Genomic DNA, 19,693 nt, shown 5'->3' with positions numbered 1-19,693 from the left:
AAGCTAGTATGCAACGAGAGGAGACACCCGGAACATGAACGCAGGACTAAAGCGGACACAGACGCAGGGACTAGATATTAAGACACAAGTGGGCATGAGGGCAGACTGGAAGCTGATTGGCTAAAACAAAGGGGCTAACGAGTCAGTAATGAAACACAGAAAAACGGAGGGAAAACAAACACAGGGCACATAACAGGAAATCAAAAACCCAAGGTCAACATAACGTATAGGTGATGTGACAAGTCTGTCTGTCCAAAGTTAAAACAAAAACTATATTATTCAAGTGTCCCGAACCATAAAACGGGAACTATGTCGCCTCCTGTAAACCTTTCACCTTTAAATTGACAAAGGTCATCACGCTGGAGATGCTGGTGCATCAGATGGCGCCAATTGGGCTCAGAATCATTTTGCAATATATATGCTAATTGAGTTTTCCTGTATCAAAGCAGTAGATAACACGGGTGGAAATACGCTTCTTGAAGCGTGACTTCAACCAATTTCATTTTCCCGATTCTTCTGTTGCAAAATATGTTTTCAAAGAACCAAATGGCTGCAGAGTTAGTAAATCACAAAAGCACCCCCCCCCCCCCCCCCCCCCCCCCAGAATGTTCATAACTTCAGAGAAAAATTGGCCATAAAAGTTGAAAAAAAATGCTCTGCTTGGACTTGAACCAGGCTTTTATTTGAACCCACAAACAGGAACACACTCCGTAAAGCTGGTTCTCATCCCACTGCCTGCTATTTCAAGTATTATGCAGATGGACCTTGTTGAAGCAAATGTGTTTCACAGCTCTGAGTGCATCTGCATCCACTTCAGTCTTTCCTTGATGTCAAGACGACCTCCTCGCCTCTCTCTCTCTCTCTCTCTCTCTCTCTCTCTCTCTCTCTCTCTCTCTCTCTCTCTCTCTCTCTCTCTCTCTCTCTCTCTATTATTATTATTGTTATTGATATTATTATCAGCCTACGTGTCTTTCCATTTCAACATAAACAGAAAGGCCTTTGTTCAATTTGCATGCACTTTGCCTTTTAGATGGTCAAAATTAAAATGTTTCCTTATTCATAAGATAACCTTTTCTACCATGTGTGCCCACGGCATTCACCGTTTCTTTTATCTCTTTCTTTATGCATTGAAACTACAAACTAATTTCAAATTAAATTGATATGCAAAGCTTCTCTCACACAACCTTGACTCAGATAACCATTTTAATCGTCTCAGAAATGGCACGCAGTGTGATTAAAGCAGTAATGAGCGTGGCTGATACCTTTTACCTGTGATACAGCTAAATATTTAATGTGTTTGGTGGTTTAAAAGTAATATGAGATGAGATTATTGTGTGTTTTGCTTGTAAAATGTTAAAGCCTATTTCATGCGAGCACACAAGATGCACGCCAATTCTGAACCAGGCCATTGTCTGAACAGAAAAAACACTCAGGCTGCTGGTATTGTATTTTATTATCAGATAAATATACGTGACTGAGCAAAGTAAAAGTACAACGTTCTACAGAAAATGTCCTCAGTGCCTGAAATATTATCATGCGGCTGTTAGATAAATCCAGTGGTGTAAAACGTGCAGAAAAGGGAAATACTTGAGTACAAAGTAAAAAAGATACTTAAAATACGTATGAGTTAAAGGTCTGAGATCAATTCATTCCCAGTATTTCAAATGTTTTAGTGTGTATTTGTGAAGTTTGACTTCAGCACCATGGACAGCAGCCAGTCAAGCCTGTGGGCTTTTGTCGCCACCTGGTGGAAAACATGCTGAACTGAAAGCTGAGAGAATATATTTGCCCTACACCCTGCTGCCTGTTCAGGCCAAATCAAATCCATTGCAAAATAACATTCTCATCAACCCCAGTTGTACTTTTACGTGAGTTTAGTGCTAATAAGCAAATGTATAACAATGTAGCCTTGGGAACAATGTAGCCTTCCTGTTAACTTTGTCATTTAGAGCATGTTAGCATGAGCGTGTTCCTGTTCTGCTGCTATTGGTTCCAGGTTTATCACCACTTGCTGTAACATTGTTCTTTTCAACTTACAATGAAGTGAACTCTACTACAGTGGTTTTCACATTCTGGGGTGTGGAGAGAAAGAGACGTGGGAAAAGGTACTGTGTGAGGTAAATCACACTCAAAGTCCAATCTGAACACAGAGACATGATACATGTGTTTTTGCTTAGATTTATTTTAACTTACACTTACACTTAAGGATATCATTATCACTATGTCAATTGCAAATGAATGTCGATGAATCGACTTGGAAATCATAGAAAAAGTGCACTTCATAACTCCAGAACTTGCCTAAAAATGATCAAGCATTTTCTTCAGTCTCGAAGTAATCTGATGATAGCTGTCTGTAAACCCACGACTACATTGGAAACAGGAACCGTTAATAGTTAATTTGGCATTTTTTTAATAGTGCCAATTTGACCAATTGGAAACAAATTGATTTTTAGCCTGTCTTAAATAAACATGGATGTTGGACTGCAGGTTTGTAAGACTGTATATTAAAAAAAAAAAACAGGGTCAGGTTTCTTTTCATGCATTTTGTTCAAGACACTCCTCAGTAATTACAGTCCACGGAAGAGTGCTTTACATAAAAGTGATAATGAGGCCTTGAAACTTATTTTACTTTACATCTCTCAGAGTAAAAGGAGTGACAACATTACAAACTGAAATGAAGTGTTTTGCACATCATCATGGCTCAAGTTGGTAAAAATGTCTAATAATAGCAACCCAAAGTACTTTCCTGATGCTAATTGAGCATAATGATGGGGCATTTATGAGCTGTGCATATTTGTGTGCTGTTTTTGCATTTGCAAGTCTAAAGATGCATTTTTATTCATAGCGTCCAGAAGAAAAAACATCACCATCTTTAACTGCCTTGACAGCCTCACATAATGAATCGTGATAATTATAGAAAACAATGTCTTTAAAATATAAATCAGTGCAGCTCTGACAATACTGTAACATTCCTCTGTGTTATTGAGATTTAAATGTTTTTATTGTATCAGGCATAGCTTCATTTGCAATTTGAAAAGGCAGAAAAATATGAAAACATTGTGTAAATGTAAACAATACTCATATACACCATGTGGTTTCTTGGGGAATGAAAGAACAAATCTAGTATATCGTTGTTCTAGGAATAGAGACAACTGAACAGAATAGAATAATACAGTTGCTTCGTTATCATAAACATCACAAACCGTAACATAAAAGCAGCACGAGAACATGCAACACATGAAACAAATATGGTAGAACCATTCATTTTATTTGAAATTTACTCTCTTACTTTTACTTAAAGTACATTTAAAAGCATGTACTTTTGGATACTTAAGTACCTTTAAAAGCAAGTACTTTTTTACTCTTACTCGAGTGCCATGTCGACTGAGCTACTTTTACTTGTAACGGAGTAAATTTTGACCAGCAGTATTTGTACTCTTACTCAAGTACTGGGGTCGAATACTCTGTCTATCTCTGCTGCTGCTCCTCTTCTTCTTCATTTATATATAGGGGCTTTTGAACCATTCTTAGTCTGGCCCCTCGCCTGAGACCAATTTGCCATGGGAAACCCTAGCAGGAGCACAAAGCTCCAGACAACACAGCCCTCAGGGTCATAGGGACACACAAACCTCTCCACCGCGTTAAGGTGATGGTTCCCGGAGAGGGTTTTTTTTTTTGTGGGAAACCGGAGCTCCCGGAGGAAAACCCACATGGACAAGGGGGGAATATATCATATAAATTTAGGGCCAAATTGGTTTGTTGTTGAGTGGTGGGGGGAAACCGGAGCTCCCGGAGGAAACCCACACGACACAGTGCAACTCACTGTGCCGCCCTTTTTTTAAAAATATTAATACACTCAACAAAAATATAAACGCAACACTTATGTTTTTGCTCCCATTTTTCATGAGATGGACTTAAAGATCTAAAATGCATTCCAGATACACAATATTACCATTTCTCTCAAACATTGTTCACAAATCTGTCTAAATGTGTGATAGTGAGCACTTCTGCTTTGCTGAGATAATCCATCCCACCTCACAGGTGTGCCACATCAAGATGCTGATCTGACATCATGATTAGTGCACAGGTGTGCCTTAGACTGCCCACAATAAAAGGCCACCCTGAAATGTGCATTTTTTTGCTTTATTGGGGGTCTGGGGACTCAGAACCAGTCAGTATCTGGTGTGACCACCATTTGCCTCATGCAGTGCAACACATCTTCTTCGCATAGAGTTTATCAGATTGTCAATTGTGGCCTGTGGAATGTTGGTCCACTCCTCTTCAATGGCTGTGCGAAGTTGCTGGATATTAGTGGGAACTGGTACACGCTGTCGTATACGCCGGTCAAGCACATCCCAAACATGCTCAATGGGTGACATGTCCGGTGAGTGTGCTGGCCATGCAAGAACTGGGACATTTTCAGCTTCCAAGAATTGTGTACAGATCCTTGCAACATGGGGCCATGCATTATCTTGCTGAAACATGAGGTGATGTTCATGGATGTATGGCACAACAATGGGCCTCAGGATCTCATCACGGTATCTCTGTGCATTCAAAATGCCATCAATAAAATGCACCTGTGTTCTTCGTCCATAACAGATGCCTGCCCATACCATAACCCCACCACCACCATGGGCCACTCGATCCACAACATTGACATCAGCAAAGCGCTCACCCACACGACGCCACACACGCTGTCTGCCATCTGCCCTGAACAATGTAAACCGAGATTCATCCGTGAAGAGAACACCTCTCCAACATGCCAGATGCCATCGAATGTGAGCATTTGCCCACTCAAGTCTGTTACGGCGACGAGCTGGAGTCAGGTCAAGACCCCGATGAGGACGACGAGCATGCAGTTGAGCTTCCCTGAGACGGTTTCTGACAGTTTGTGCAGAAATTGTTTGGTTATGCAAACCAATTGTTTCAGCAGCTGTCTGAGTGGCTGGTCTCAGACGATCTTGGAGGTGAACCTGCTGGATGTGGAGGTCCTGGGCTGGTGTGGTTACACGTGGTCTGCGGTTGTGAGGCCGGTTGGATGTACTGCCATATTCTCTGAAACACCTTTGGAGACGGCTTATGGTGGAGAAATGAACATTCAATGCACGCGCAACAGATCTGGTTGACATTCCTGCTGTCAGCATGCCAATTGCACGCTCCCTCAATGCTTGTGGCATCTGTGGCATTTTGCTGTGAGACAAAACTGCACATTTCAGAGTGGCCTTTTATTGTGGGCAGTATAAGGTACACCTGTGCACTAATCATGATGTCAGATCAGCATCTTGATGTGGCACACCTGTGAGGTGGGATGGATTATCTCAGCAAAGCAGAAGTGCTCACTATCACACATTTAGACAGATTTGTGAACAATGTTTGAGAGAAATGGTAATATTGTGTATCTGGAATGAATTTTAGATCTTTAAGTCCATCTCATGAAAATTGGGAGCAAAAACAAAAGTGTTGCGTTTATATTTTTGTTGAGTGTATATTTCTGTTATATCTATTTTTTAGGAATTATAATACAGCATGCATTATTTTCCAAATTATAATTTTTGGCCAAATTTTCTGTGTGTGTGTGCTTTCATCAGTGTCTATGTCCCGTGAAGAGCTTTTTAAACCATGGCTTCTTCTTCTTCTGGATCTGGCTCTGAGCCTCGTCCAGCTGGGACCTCAAGGAGCTTTCTGTGGTCTTCAACTCCTCTTCTTTTTCTTGGAGAGCCTGACTGAGGCTCTCAGTGGCCAGAAGGAGAGATGACTTCTCCTCCTGATCACTCTTGAGCTGAGCCTGATAGATATATTTGTCTTTCAGGTTCTGCTTCTCCAGGGAGTCTCTCTCCTCCAACCATACCAGGCGGTCACTCTCCAAGTTTTTCTGAAGAGCAGCCACGAAGTTGTTGTGATCTTCGTCCTGCATCTTCTGCTGGGCCACATGGTTGTTCTGGGATTGTTCCAGCTGTTGGAGGAGCAATGACTTCTCCTGAAAGCGGAGACTCTGAGTTTCAAGCAAATCTTTGGATTTTTTCAGATCTGCTGCGATCCTGCTGGTCTCCACTTTCTGCTTCTCCAGGTGGACTTGAAGGATCTTTGTAGCCTCCTCCTGTTGTGTTCGAAGAGAGGCTACAAACTTCAGCTGGTCGAGGTACTTGACCCGGACTTCTTTCAGCGTTGCAGTGAGGGATGACTTCTCCTCCACCATCTGGAGGCGTTCGGTCTCCAGATCCTGCTGATCCTTCTTTTTCTCCATCTCAGAGTGGAGACGCTCAGCCTCCAGCAGCTCTTCTGACTTTTTCAGGGCTGCTGCAATCCTGCTGGTCTCCACTTTCTGCTGCTCCCGCTGGGCTTGATGGATCTTTGTAGCCTCCTCCTGTTGTGTTTGAAGAGAGGCTACAATCTTTAGCTGGGCGTGGTGCTTGTCCTGTGCTTCTTTCAGCGTTGCAGCAAGGGATGACTGATCACTCTTGTGATGCTGCTCGGCCTTTGCTATAGAAGCCACAACAAGTTTCTTCCTCTGCTCCTGCTTGTGGAGCTGAGCCTGATGGGAAGCTTTGTCTTTCATGTTCTGCTTCACCAAGGAGGCTCTCTCCTGCTGCCATACCAGGTGGTCACTCGCCAACTGTTCTTCAGAGTTTTTCTGAAGGGTTGACTTCTCCTCCTGACACTGCAGCTGCAGCTCTTCTGACTTTTTCAGGGACGCTGCGATCCTGCTGGTCTCTGCTGCCTGAACATCAATCTGGGCTGTGAGGGAGGATCTCTCCTCGATCGCCTGGAGACGTTCGGTCTTCAGCTCCTGCTCTGCTTTCTGCAGATCAGCCATGAGCTTACTAGTTGCCTCTGTCTGTTCAATGATTTTGGCCATACAGAAGTCTCTGACAGACTCCATGTCCTCTTCACTGGGGCTTTTGGATTGACTTTGTGCCTCTTTCAGGGCCTCTGCCAACTGGCTGGTCTCTGCCTGGCATCTCTCCAGTGTCTGCCTCACCTCAAACTCTTGCTTTTGCAGAGAAGCAATGACGCTGACGTGGAAATGATGGTATTGGCCAGCCTTTCCCAGCTCACCTGTGAGGAACGATGTCTCCTGCTGCCGCAGGACACGTTCGGAATTCAGCTCCTGCTCCGCTTTCTGCAGAGCATCCCTGAGATTTTTGATGTTCTCTTCTGGGTCGCTGATGATTCCCTGACAGGAGTCTTTGACCAGCTTCGTGTCCTCGTCGGTTGTGTGTGGACTTTGAAGGGAAGCCTGGGGTTTCTCCAGGGCCTTCTTAGTCTCCTCAACCTGCTGTTGGAGAGCTGCCTCGACCTTGCTCAACTCTTGTTGTAACTTCTGGGTTTGAGCTCTCTCAATGGTCAGGAAGCTCTCCAGTTCCAACTCCACATTGGTTTTAGCAACCGTAGGGAGCTGCCGTTCAGCACTGAGTACTGCCTTTATCTTTTGCAGCTCAGCATGCTGGTCCTTGTTGATGGAGATCTGCTTCTGCAGCTTTCTCTGAGCTTTTTCCAAACATGCAGATGGAGGGGCACCCTTTTGAGCCACAGCTGTATTCAGCTTGGCTTTCAAGTCGCTTATCTCCATTTGCATCTGTCTGTCATTGCTGTGATCTCGGTGCAGATCAAGGAAATTCTCCATCAGGTCTTCATCGACTTCAAGAAGAACTCTCCCTTCTATTTTGCTGGAGGTGAGTCTCGCCTTGTCGTCCAAAGATTGAAGGTCTGCCTCCAATACACTGTGATACCAGTTCAATGGGGCGCCACGTTCAATATCTTCCATCAGTGTGTTGTTATGGTAGTTGCTCTGGTAGTTGCTCTGTGCACTTTCCATCGCTACAACTTTCTCTCCGAAGTACATTGGCTTCTGACTGTAAGTTGTATAAAGAACAACTTTGGGCATTTTTAATTATAGACTTCCACTGGCTTTGATCTTGATGACATCAAGACATCAAAGATCAAAGATTCCATGGTCTTTGATCTATGACATCACAAATTCTGTGCTTTTAAACCTTATCCAGGTGACATGTTCTGTGGTTGCTATTGGATACCGGTTTGATTTGTTGTTTGTTAAATGACCTTATTTGGAGTGTTGATGCACCTACAATGTTAGCCTAGCCTAGCACCCAGCTACAATGTTAGCCTAGCCTTACACCCAGCTACAGTGTTAGCCTAGCCTAGCACCCAGCTACAATGTTAGCCTAGCCTTACACCCAGCTACAATATTAGCCTAGCCTTACACCCAGCTACAATGTTAGCCTAGCCTTACACCCAGCTACAATATTAGACTAGCCTTACACCCAGCTACAATGTTAGCTTAGCCTTACACCCAGCTACAATATTAGCCTAGCCTTACACCCAGCTACAATGTTAGCTTAGCCTTGCACTAGTAATCAAGGTTTTCAGTGATTTTAAAGGAATCAATAGTCTTAAAATGAATTCTGGGGAGTTTAATACAGACAGGACTGATGTGTGATGTGCTCCCTTCATCCAGAGCAGCCCCAGTAAGGTTATTTTATCACGTTTTTGCTGAGAAAACATTTGTCATGACTGTTTGTTTGGATTCACAGTTGAGTTGATTTCAAGTTGATTAAAGCACTTTTTAGCAGGTCAGAGTACCTGTTCTCATTTTAGAAATGAGTTTCAGTAGTTTGCTTGTCTCTCTTCTCTCTGGCCACCGAATAGAGCTCAACCATCCATCCATGTCTACCGCTTTATCCCGTATTCAGGGTCACGGGGGGGGGGGGGGCTGGAGCCGATCCCAGCTGACACTACAATTTTCAAGTACCTGAGTGGGGAGTTCTGATCAGACAGAATTGGAAAACCAATATTCTATGGCCTGAACACCGCTAGAACAGATTCGACGCAAAAATGTAAACAGATAAACCGTTTCAGATCTGAAGGCATGTGATAAATGAAATGCATGATTAGAGTAGTATGACTAACATGTAACCGAAGGTACTAATATGAGTGTGTAACGCAACAGTCTACGTCGGCTATAAAACAAAAATATCTTATAAAATAATGTATATTAAGAATGTGAAAAAATATCTTTAATGTATGTTGTCAATTGTCAATAATTTTAAATTGGATAATTAATTAAATTACTTCAGAGGAAAGCAATTTTTTTTAAAAAGAGTCATTTGGCCGTAATTACCAACAATTACCAAATCCGGTCTGTATGGATCTGGTCTGTCTGGATGTGATCATGTTGATGATCACTGAATATTCGAGAAATGTTTAAATTCATTGCAAACGAATAATAAAGTGACTTTATAAAAAAATCTACTTTATTTTTAACGTGTGTGATACATACACAGTTTCTCACTCAAGGACAGAGAGGAGGAGCAGGTTCATCCCTCCCTGTGCACAATCACACACCAACTATTTGATCTGTCTGATGAGAGAAATAATGGTCAGCGTCTGAACAAGCACAGCTCTGCCTGCAGGGGGCGTCTACTCATCGACAGGAGCTTCTCGCGAGCGGGTTCAGGAGAGCGCAGCGCCTCGCGCGCCCCCTACAGGCCCTCTCCGGGACAACACCGGGCTGTGAAAACATCCCGCCCGCCTCAAAATCGCAGATGAGCAGCAGCGGCGGCTGCGGGAGCCTGAAATAACGCCGTCCGTCCGGCGGGTGAGTGAGCGACTGTCCGGTGGTAACGGAATGGACGCGCGGACCCGGGGAGAAGCCGCGTCCCCCACATGGCGGAGTGAGTGAGGATGCGACTCCCCAGTTCCATCTTTGTGTCGGTGTCTCTGTTCACGGCCGAGACCACGGCAGCGCTGTACCTCAGCTCCACGTACCGCTCCGCCGGGGACCAAATCTGGCAGGGGCTCACGCTCCTCTTCACGCTCGTGCCGTCCGTGCTCGTGCAGCTGACCCTCACCTTCATCCACCGGGACCTCGGCAGGGACCGACCGCTCGTCCTGCTGCTGCACATCCTGCAGCTCGGACCCGTCGTCAGGTCAGTGTTGGCCTGCTGGTGTCTCACCAGTGGTCGGTGGCATCCTAATCGCGGGTCACGTGACGCACGTCTAGGTGTCGCGTGCACTGGTGCACATTTGTCGCTAAAAACGAGGCCTATTTGCACATAAGCTGCTTACGAGTGTTTTTATTTCCCCCGGCCTTTTGTCTCTGACTGGCTGTCCATGCTGCTGCGCATGGATGTGTGTGTACACGCGCACACACACACACACACACACACACACACACACACACACACACACACACACACACTCATTGCACCAAAGGTTGATCAATATGCTTATTGATATGTTCCCTATTGCCTACTCGCACAGCAGGCAGCCACCTCCGTCTATGTAGGCTGCTTTCACTCAGATCTGCTTCACAGTTGGATCGTCTTCAGCTGATTTATTCATGACTTTAAATCACTTGAGGATGAAGAAGCTGGCTCAGTGATGGAGGAACCTTTAAGCATAGAATCCATAAGAGGCCTTCTCAGTGTAAGCCTCTGGTATGACATGATGGGACCATCTGCTTCAGCTATAGGAGCCTAATCCTGCACGTATAACCTCCCTGCAGCCAGACGTGCAGGAATGTCATCAAAGCAGCCTCCCTTCACCTCCGAGGGAAACTAGAGCTGAAACGATCTGTGGATGAATTGATAAGTGTCTCTATTTTCTTAATCGGTTAAATATTTGAGTCATTTTTCAGGAAAAGCAGCTCAAATATTCAATTATTTCATCTTCTCAGATGTGAGAACTTTCTGTTTCTCTTTGTCTCATGAAGTAAAGTCGCTTTAACTAATTACATAAGATGAGTTTTTAGTTGCACCCCCAGTTGAAAACACTTTATCAACAACGTTATCAGTGACAGACGATTAATCTGCAAATAGGCCTACATCATTATGTCTGACAAAATGCATCACCAGTGCTGAAAAAAAAAATCCCTGAAAAACGTCACAGTTACCTCACAAAAAATGTCCTCAAATGTCTTAATACAGCTGTTGACAGATATCCCATTTTCCAGTTTACCTTTTAATCTGATAGGATACGAGCCACTAATGCATCTTTCAAATCTGGATTTTAATTTGCTTTTGAAGTAGAAAAAAAAGCCCAACAGCTCAAGCTTCTGAATATTGTGAATGTAAATATTTGCTGTTTTTGTGGAGAAAACAATCTTAATGTATCAATTTGGGCTTCAGCAAACAGTTTCTGCCATTCTTGGGTGTTTTATAGACCATTGGAATAATAGATTCAGATCATTCTCTTTAATGAATCAATTAGTCAATCAACAGAAAACAACAGCTATTGTAATTTTAAAACTCTGTCGGTTATTCATTATTCATTATGCACTAATTTTAGCTCCTCAAATGTAAAGTGTGCTGTTTTTCTCTGTTGTATTTCAACATGACTTCATTGGATTGTTTGGATGAACAAACTATTCAGATTTTATGGCTTAAACAATTTATTCACGTTGAGAACGGCTCTGGTTTGTCTCAAGTTTGAGGACACAAACTAAGCAGCTGCTAGAGATGCTTCTATTTGTGACGACCCAGTAAAATCCACATTAGAGTGTTTTCTCTGGTCGACCAGTTGAACGTCCCTGGCAGCGCGTTGACTCCCCAGCGGTGGCCTCTGAGGATGTGACCCTGCCTGGCCCGTTACGATGATTACTGTTCCGACTTCCACGTCTTTCCTCAGTCAAAAGCGGATCTAAGAATAGTGCAGTCACTGCCGGCTTCTTATCTCTCCCAACACAGCCGGGGAGGAAAACGTCCGTCTCTACAGCCGACAGCACAGAGACACTTCATCCTCTCATCTCGCCCCAAACAACACTTCAGATTGCATAAACACAGCGCTTATCATTTTGGGTCATACGGGCAGTGACTTTGCTGGTTCTTGTGCTGAAAGCTCTCAACTACTTGTTTTAACTTCTACATTCCAGCTTCTTACCTAATGAGATACCTTATTCTAATTTCCTGTGTCATCACTTCTTCTTTCGCAACTCTAAACAAGTGGAGGGTTAAAGGTCATATTGATAACATTTTTATTTAAATGAATACTTTAAAAAAAAAATACATCCACAGAGCTTTTAGAAAAGTGCAGAATCAAGGTATCACTTCTCTTGAAAATGTTTCTCTGATTGTGAATTAATGATTTTAAAGATGTTGTCGGTCCGTAATTAATGTTTTGTTTACCTGTGTGTAGATGTGTGACGTGCGGCTTCTAGCAAGGCTTGTGAGCCAATAGAATAACGACGTTGGTATCACATGGTATCTCTGCATAGTCAGGGGTCAAGAGTCTTTGGGGTTGTCAGTAAGTGTGGAAAAAACGTGTTGTGTGAATGCAATGGAAGGGGGAGTGCGAGTGCGACATCTAGTGGCTGGATGTTATCAACGTTGTCAATCGCACCTTTAATCTGTCTGTAAAACATAAAAGTACATGCTGTTTTTTTTTTTTTTTGAAACCGCCTCCACTCAAAAATGTGTGTTCAATTGGAAGCAACAATGCAGAGCTTGCAGCCTTTTTTCACTTTAATCTGCTGAACGAGGAAAATATGCCTTCAATCTGAGTTAAGGACGTACGAGATGACTTTGAAAGACAATCGTGATCCAATATGCAAAGTGTGATGTGGGAAACCTCCAGGTCAATCACTGAAAATCTACTTTTAATTGAAGTAGGAGACATCTTCTGTTCAGTCAAGAATATTTGCATGTATTCATAGATTCTGTCATTTTAAGACTCTTTTAAGGGTAAAAGATGTGCAGCGTACTTTTATGTGTCTTAAAAATCTTTAAACCTGCAGAAACAAGCTGTCAACACAACACTGACATAAGTAGACATAGTGCAATTGTTAGCAAACATGTTGCTTATTTACACATCCAGCCGTTAACTCAGCAACTTTCATTTGAAGTCGTGTTTGTGTCCAATGTTCACTTTCTTAAAGCTCCGTTCCTTTAGCCCCTGATTGTTCCAGTAATGGTCACCAGACACTAACTGTGTGCTGTTCGGTGCTGAGCAGGCATCCTGAGTTTATAGAGTGAGAACTGTGAGAGCGAACCAAGAAAATGGTGACGTTGTGGGCCTGAAAGGGAGAGCTGAAAGACACGATAAAGCTTCATAGAACTTCCACACGCGAGTAGTAATCAGATGCATTGTTAAACATATTGATTATAGCTGCTATAAATCAAGATTATTCTGTCACTCTCTGTGTGGATTTACTTAACAACACGATGAGCTGAAAAGCTGCTGAGAGCTGCTTTATTTATTCATTTATACATATATTTTAATCATGGCAGTGGTGTGTTCACTGTGCGTGCCACTCCAGCTGATAATCAGCACCCCTGTGGCTTAAATCCTCCTGTCTTGCTGTTTTATTGGCACCGTGTATCAGCGCTGCCTCCAGCTCACCTCGCTGACTGATCCCTTTAGATATTCACCATAACAGAGGGCTAAATGCTGCCGTCCATGTACCAATATAGATATTGATGATGATGAACAATCACATGTTAAAAAAAAAAAAGGTTCTCTGGCGTAACTGAGTTAAGTGCTGAAAAAATCAATTATGCATCATAGGGGCCTTTTATTTAAGCCCTGTTAGTGTTGGAACTGTGAGCTGGTAAGTAGATGGAGAGAAATGTTTAAAGAAAAAGACAAACTGATGAAAGGTCACCTGCAGCCGTCCACTGAGACCGCCTCTGTTCCCGCAGGTGTCTAGAGGCGTTCTGTATCTATGGCAGCGTGGGCCGCGTGGAGGAGCCGTATGTCAGCATCACCAGGAAGAAGCAGATCCCCCATGGGGGGCAGTCTGAGGAGGTTGAGCGGCAGGTCGGACAGGCGGAGGGGAAACTGTTTACGCACCGAGCAGCCTTCGCCCGCACCTCCGTCATTCAGGCCTTCCTGGGCTCGGCCCCCCAGCTCACCCTGCAGCTCTACATCTGTGTCCTGCAGCAGGGGGTCTCCATCGGAAGAGGTGAGGAGGAGGAGGAGGAGGCTCATGCACTCTAAGTATATTAGACTCTTTGATTTTCATGGTCACGTGTCGCTTCGATCCCCACACATCCCCATGATGTGGGCTGATCAGCTGAGTGCCATATTGAAAATAAGAGGATGGTGTTTTCATGAGTCAAAGTGGCGTTATGTAACCGCCTCTCTGAGTCGGAGGACGGAAAATGGTGATTCTGTCCGCCAGTCGGTGCAGATCGGGCTGTCAAACGCTTTGTGCGAGCCAGTGTTTCTATTCCTGAGAGAGATTTAGTGAAAGTTCACACAAAGTCAGACCAGGACATCTGGTCTTTGAGTTAGGAGCAAATAAAAGATGTTCTAAATACATAAATCTTGTTTTCCTTTGCTCCCGGCAGACACTCCTATTTCACGTTTACTGATTTAACAACCTGAGTGTAGTGAATTCATGGGAGGTTCAAGGCCTTTAGAGGAGAACCTCACACACGTTTAAACAGTTTTTAATGCTGGGAATCATCATCGTTTATACTGCCAATTAAAAGATCCCATATATCTCTAGATCCTGTAATGTAGTTGTATTTCTGTATTTGTGTGTATAAACAATATATTTATTGATATGTCTCTCTTTTACAACGTCAGGCACACTGATGGTGATCTCCCTGCTGTCCATCGTGTACGGAGCGCTGCGCTGCAACATCCTGGCCATCAAGATCAAATACGACGACTACGAGGTGGACGTCCGGCCCGTGGCTTATATGTGCATCTTCCTGTGGAGGAGCTTCGAGATTGCGACTCGCGTGGTGGTTCTGGTTCTGTTCAGCTCCGTGCTGCAGCTCTGGGTCCTGCCCGTGGTTCTGCTCAACTTCCTGGTTTTCTTCCTCTACCCGTGGATCCTGTTCTGGCTGAGCCACTCGCCGTTCCCCGAGAACATAGAAAAGACTCTGACCCGGGTCGGAACCACCATCGTGCTCTGCCTGCTCACCTTCCTCTACGCCGGCATCAACATGTTCTGCTGGTCGGCGGTGCAGGTCAAACTCAACGACCCGGACCTCATCAATAAGTCCCAGAACTGGTATCGCATGGCCGTGTATTACATGTTGCGCTTTGTGGAGAACGCCTCGCTGCTCCTGCTGTGGTACGTCTACAAAACCGACTTCTACAAGTTCATCTGCGCGCCGCTGCTGGTGCTGCAGCTGCTGGTCGCCTACGCCATCGCCATCTTCTTCATGCTGGTCTTCTACCAGTTCTGTCATCCGTGTCGGAGGCTGTTCTCCTTCAGCATGACCCAGGGCCTCTGGAACTGCTCCCCGCTCCTCTGCCTCATGTGCAACACCGCTTCGCCACACAACAGGCCGGCGGGAAAGACCCCCAGCCCCAAAGCACACAGCGAGCCGGCCGCCGACAGAGCCAACGACACGTCCAGCGACACCACCGACGACATGCCTAACGAAACAACGTACGACATGCTCAATGACACGATCTACGACACCGCTAATGAAACGGGCAATAATATATGCGGTGGAATCAACGGGGACATTAACCACAGCGTATCCTGCAATGCTTAACACATCACGGCTGTTTGACGTGCCATCCAGAGGAGCGGCGGAGAGTTTTATCGCACCCTCTGTAACCTTCTAAGTGCCACATGATTCCCCTCCACGAGTTGAGTTTACACTTTGAATCCTTTTTTTGTTTTCATATATCTACCGCTGTCTATCACTCCTACGTGAAGCAAATGTGTCCTTAGCTGGAGAGGTGCAAACACGCTTGTGGGCGGAAGCAGAGGAGGCGCTCACCTGTCTCATCAGCCAACATACCGAACGCGACGTCCTGCAGCCTTTAATACAAATAAAAACATGGACAACACCGTTACTTCTGTAGTTTTTAGTGTGTCTACTTCTAAATGCTGCATTACTGACCACAAGGCACCATGCATTTGAATCGATTGTATTTAGTATATCTGTATGGCATGGAGTTGTGCATGTGTGGAGCCTCAGATTAACATCTGCAGGGGGGGGGGGGGGGGGGGTCTATTTATTTGTGGAGGGTTTTTTCTGATCTTCCCTCTAGTTTATGGCTGCAATCAATCAGCTTTTTTACTCCTCGATAAGAGCTTTATCATCAATAGGCGCTGCTTCTGTGATGTATTTGTTTCTCGACGATGAGCTGTGAATCTCCACACGTTTATAGAGCCTGGTCGATCACCAAACACGTCAACTTCAAAGCACGTGCGTCTTCGAGCCTAATGTGTTTGCACGTTTACAAAGAGGATTTAAGTGGCTTCAGTTCCACCGTTGAGCAGCAACAGCTGCAGCGATGTGAAATGCTTTGTTTCGATGTGTTTGCAGTTTTCTAATTCACGCTTGTCACGTCTGTCAGCTCTCGTGTCTGTGTGTCTGATTAGTTTGAATGCTTGCACCGAGTACCCACTAAAATTGATTATATCTAACAACAACAAAAAATAGTATTATGTATAATTGTGTGTGAGAGCGAATATCAGTGTTATTTGTTTTTGCACCTACTCCTATTTGCAATGTATCTGCAGAGGGATGACAACTTTGGGTATCAAATGAATGCTCCTAATGTTTGTACAAATAAGGCAAAAAAAAAAAAAAAATCTAATATACACTGAACATTCTAATACGGAACAAGATTAAGACACTGAAAAGATAAAACCTTACCTAAAAATCTAAATAAATTTATATTTATATGTGAAGATTGTCAGTGTTTTATTTTTAGCTGAGAAGCTCTTACTACACACGGTCACATGCTGCCCTCTAGTGGACGAACAGGCAAATTGCAAAATAGTAATTTTATACATTTGTCAGATCAAATTCTGGTTTGTACACGCATTCGGATGCAAAAAAAGAGTGGATTGTTAATTTAGTGACTGCACCGTAGAATTTCCAATAAATTAATTTATTAAACAGCCTTCATGAACTCAGTTTTACAGAAGAAATCGATTATTTGTACAGAGAATAAAAGGGGGAAAGTGTATTTCTTTTTTAAGACATTTTTTTCTATTAGTAGAGATTTCACAACAACAACCGTTTTAAATGAGTCTGTACAAATTGACGCAACTTTAGAAATGGCATGTCTGCTGCAATGCCAGCAGCTCTATGAGGCTGCTAAATGCTAATGTAGGCATGCTAACATGCTCACACTGACAACAGGAATGTTGATGTTTATTAGGTATAATGTTTAACATGTTCCCCATCTTAGTTTGGCATGTTAGCATGCTAACCTTTGATAATTGGCTCTAAACACGACATACAGCTGTGGCTGATAGGAATGTCATTGATTATGCATGTATTTGATCATAAACCAAAATAATGGATCATTTAAATAATTGCAATTTATCCAGATGAAGGCTTGAATGTAGCAATCCATCTAATAGCTGTTGAAATATGTCAGTCATTGCCTGTCAGACATTGCCACCCACAGAGCCTTGCTCCTAGCATGATGAAAAATAAAGGTTACAGCATCCGTGAGAGAAAACATTCAGTGTTCATTTCTCAACAAGATATGTTTGAGGTGTAAGTTCTTAACAAAGCACTGCTTCATCCTATCATATCCTGTTCTTGGTCCCTACAAAGCAACATTTTCTCACACAAAAGCAGGCTGACCACAACTCTTATCCTGACATCACGTCGTTCAAGCTTGTGGGGAGAAATAAGCGACTCGCACATACAGAGGATCTTCATGGCTTCTTGCTCACGGTGCCATTTCAAGGTAGAGGAAGATAGACATGATGGTGTAAGGAGAGAGAGAGAGAGAGAGCAGCTCACAGCGCCACGGCAACAGCGAACACACTGACCACACAATACATGGTGCGATTCTCCCACTTCACTGTACAGCTTCCTGAAGGACACAAATGAGCAAGAAATTACACAGTAGAAGTGTTGTGAGCAACGTGTGTAATTAGTGGAACATTTTACAAATGGGGGGGGGGGGGGGGGTCAGCAGTATCCTGGTACAAACTACTACATCCAACCGTTCCAAACTATTTAATGGAATGAATACATTTCTAATTTAGCTAAAACACACAGTATCACTTGTGTTTCTGTACTGAGATTCTTGTTTCTCATTGGCTGTAAATGCTGATGACAAAATATCTTTAAAAAGATAACTGACAGAAATGTATCATGTATGAATCTCTGGTCAGAGTCATAATCACAATTGCTCACTTAGTTTAATCAGATAGTTCCTGATTTAAATATGAATTATGCAAAAATGTATTCTACCCAGGAAAAGTTATTGTATAACTGCTTGTGTTCAGACAAGATTTCACACTAAAGAATGTGGCTTCTCTTCATAAAAATAGAGACCAGAAGAAATCCTAAGGTAAGGTTGTAAAAAGTATTGTTTTGTAACAAATATAAGAATGCTACCATCTGTACTGACCGTCAGTGGCAGTGTCCCAGTAGCAGGAGTTTGCTGTGTGGAGACCAGCGCCGCTCTTTTGCATGACCGCACAGTTTACTGCAAAACATCAGAGCAATTTTACTCAGTCACATATTTATGATTCAAATCTTAGCTCCATATCTCTCCTGTGGATTCATGTTATTGTGAATGATGGGTAGTTAGTTCACCTATGTATTTGAACGGCCGTCCTTGTTTCACCAGGTGGGTCAGAGAGTGCTCCACTATACTGGCGGTCCACTGGTTTACTTTATTCTGGTTGTAATCTGTTCCTCCAATAACACCTTCGATACACTGAGACAAAACCACAGACAGACGGAGAGAGAGAGTCACATACACTGTCATCACATTAAAGAGTGGATTTACAATAAAATATGTACCGGTATGTATGTTTCCGGAAATGAAAAATATACCTCTTTAACTGAGATATTGACCTCATCGGCATTGAAGACAACCTGGAGTCAAATGGGAAAAATAAGGGAAAATGTGGTTAATTGGTGGCATGGTTTTATTTTGATAAAAAAAAAAAAACTATGTAGATTTACTGACACAGCATGTGTCATTTAAAATGTTTAACATTGACGATGTCACATGGTTAACATCCATGTCAACAGCATGGCATTCATTCATTTACTCCTACATTTCCAATACCTATCCAACAACACAAGACAACATATTACAGTAAATCAATGAAGAGTAGATAACAAACAAAACAAATCTGAGCGCATATATATATATATACATATATATATATATGTATATTTATATATACATATTTATACAGTATAAGGTTCTGTTTCTTACATTAATACTCATATAACATTCTAAATGTAGATATAATGACAGTGACCACACCCCGATAGAAACGACAGTTAGCCTCGGCTAACTGGCTAAGCTAGTTAGCTGAATTAACTGACGTCAAGTGAACAGTCTTTGTTGTGTTTAATTAAATGTGATTGAAAACATCGTTACCTCATCTCCAGAGTTGTATTCCTCCATCGTTACTGAAACTCATACAGATGTATTATATCTCTTGGTTCTCGCCGGCTTAGCTGACGCTATTGTTCCTGTTTACTTCCGGCTGTTCAGTCAGCGAGCAAAGAAAAAGACGTCCTTGTTCCGCCGGCATCTGTTTATGTCGCCTCACCGTGGTGGGAGTCTGACACTACAGCACCATACACGCATCAACAACAGAGGGCGTCTCATTCATACGAAAAACAGTGTAAATATATTTGTATCAGGATGAATGTTCAGTGCAGCTTGAGATTAACAAGTTAATAAAATAATTTCAGCGCCAACTCGGGCTTTATCACTGTAATCATGTAAGTACTGGACAATGTTAGCTGAAAAGTGACACATTTAG

At 43.2% G+C, this 19,693-nt stretch overlaps 2 protein-coding genes across 2 annotated transcripts; one reads left to right on the top strand and one right to left on the bottom strand.

Annotated features, from left to right (window-relative positions):
* Positions 1–9,348: 9,348 nt before the first annotated feature.
* Positions 9,349–16,624, top strand: xk (X-linked Kx blood group (McLeod syndrome)). The gene is made up of 3 exons (XM_084022622.1): positions 9,349–9,947; positions 13,656–13,918; positions 14,548–16,624. The coding sequence occupies exons 1-3, from the start codon at positions 9,703–9,705 to the stop codon at positions 15,471–15,473; spliced, it is 1,434 nt and encodes a 477-aa protein (XP_083878748.1). The 5' UTR covers positions 9,349–9,702; the 3' UTR covers positions 15,474–16,624.
* Positions 16,625–17,449: 825 nt separating this feature from the next.
* On the bottom strand, positions 17,450–19,429 carry LOC311021800 (dynein light chain Tctex-type 3-like). Its single transcript, XM_084022623.1, has 5 exons — positions 19,303–19,429; positions 18,744–18,785; positions 18,501–18,624; positions 18,313–18,390; positions 17,450–17,769 (listed from the first exon to the last, which is right to left on the bottom strand). Exons 1-5 carry the CDS (start codon positions 19,327–19,329, stop codon positions 17,693–17,695), a joined length of 348 nt encoding a protein of 115 aa, XP_083878749.1. The 5' UTR covers positions 19,330–19,429; the 3' UTR covers positions 17,450–17,692.
* Positions 19,430–19,693: the final 264 nt, after the last annotated feature.

This window comes from Eutrigla gurnardus (assembly GCF_963514095.1).
Source record: "Eutrigla gurnardus genome assembly, chromosome: 12".
Classification (NCBI taxonomy): Eukaryota; Metazoa; Chordata; class Actinopteri; order Perciformes; family Triglidae; genus Eutrigla; species Eutrigla gurnardus.
Note: the sequence above shows the minus strand (reverse complement) of the source record. Positions and strands in the feature narration are given on the sequence as shown.

Excerpts from the sequence above, each read along its gene's own strand:
- LOC311021800 (XM_084022623.1), bottom strand. The coding sequence starts at position 19,329 with ATGGAGGAATACAACTCTGGAGATGAG. Across the intron at positions 18,391-18,500 it reads ACGGCCGTTCAAATACATAG|TAAACTGTGCGGTCATGCAA; the intron begins GTGAACTAACTA and ends GATGTTTTGCAG. Across the intron at positions 17,770-18,312 it reads CTGGGACACTGCCACTGACG|GAAGCTGTACAGTGAAGTGG; the intron begins GTCAGTACAGAT and ends TGTGTCCTTCAG.
- xk (XM_084022622.1), top strand. The coding sequence starts at position 9,703 with ATGCGACTCCCCAGTTCCATCTTTGTGTCGGTGTCTCTGTTCACGGCC. Across the intron at positions 9,948-13,655 it reads CAGCTCGGACCCGTCGTCAG|GTGTCTAGAGGCGTTCTGTA; the intron begins GTCAGTGTTGGC and ends CTGTTCCCGCAG. Across the intron at positions 13,919-14,547 it reads GGGGGTCTCCATCGGAAGAG|GCACACTGATGGTGATCTCC; the intron begins GTGAGGAGGAGG and ends TTACAACGTCAG.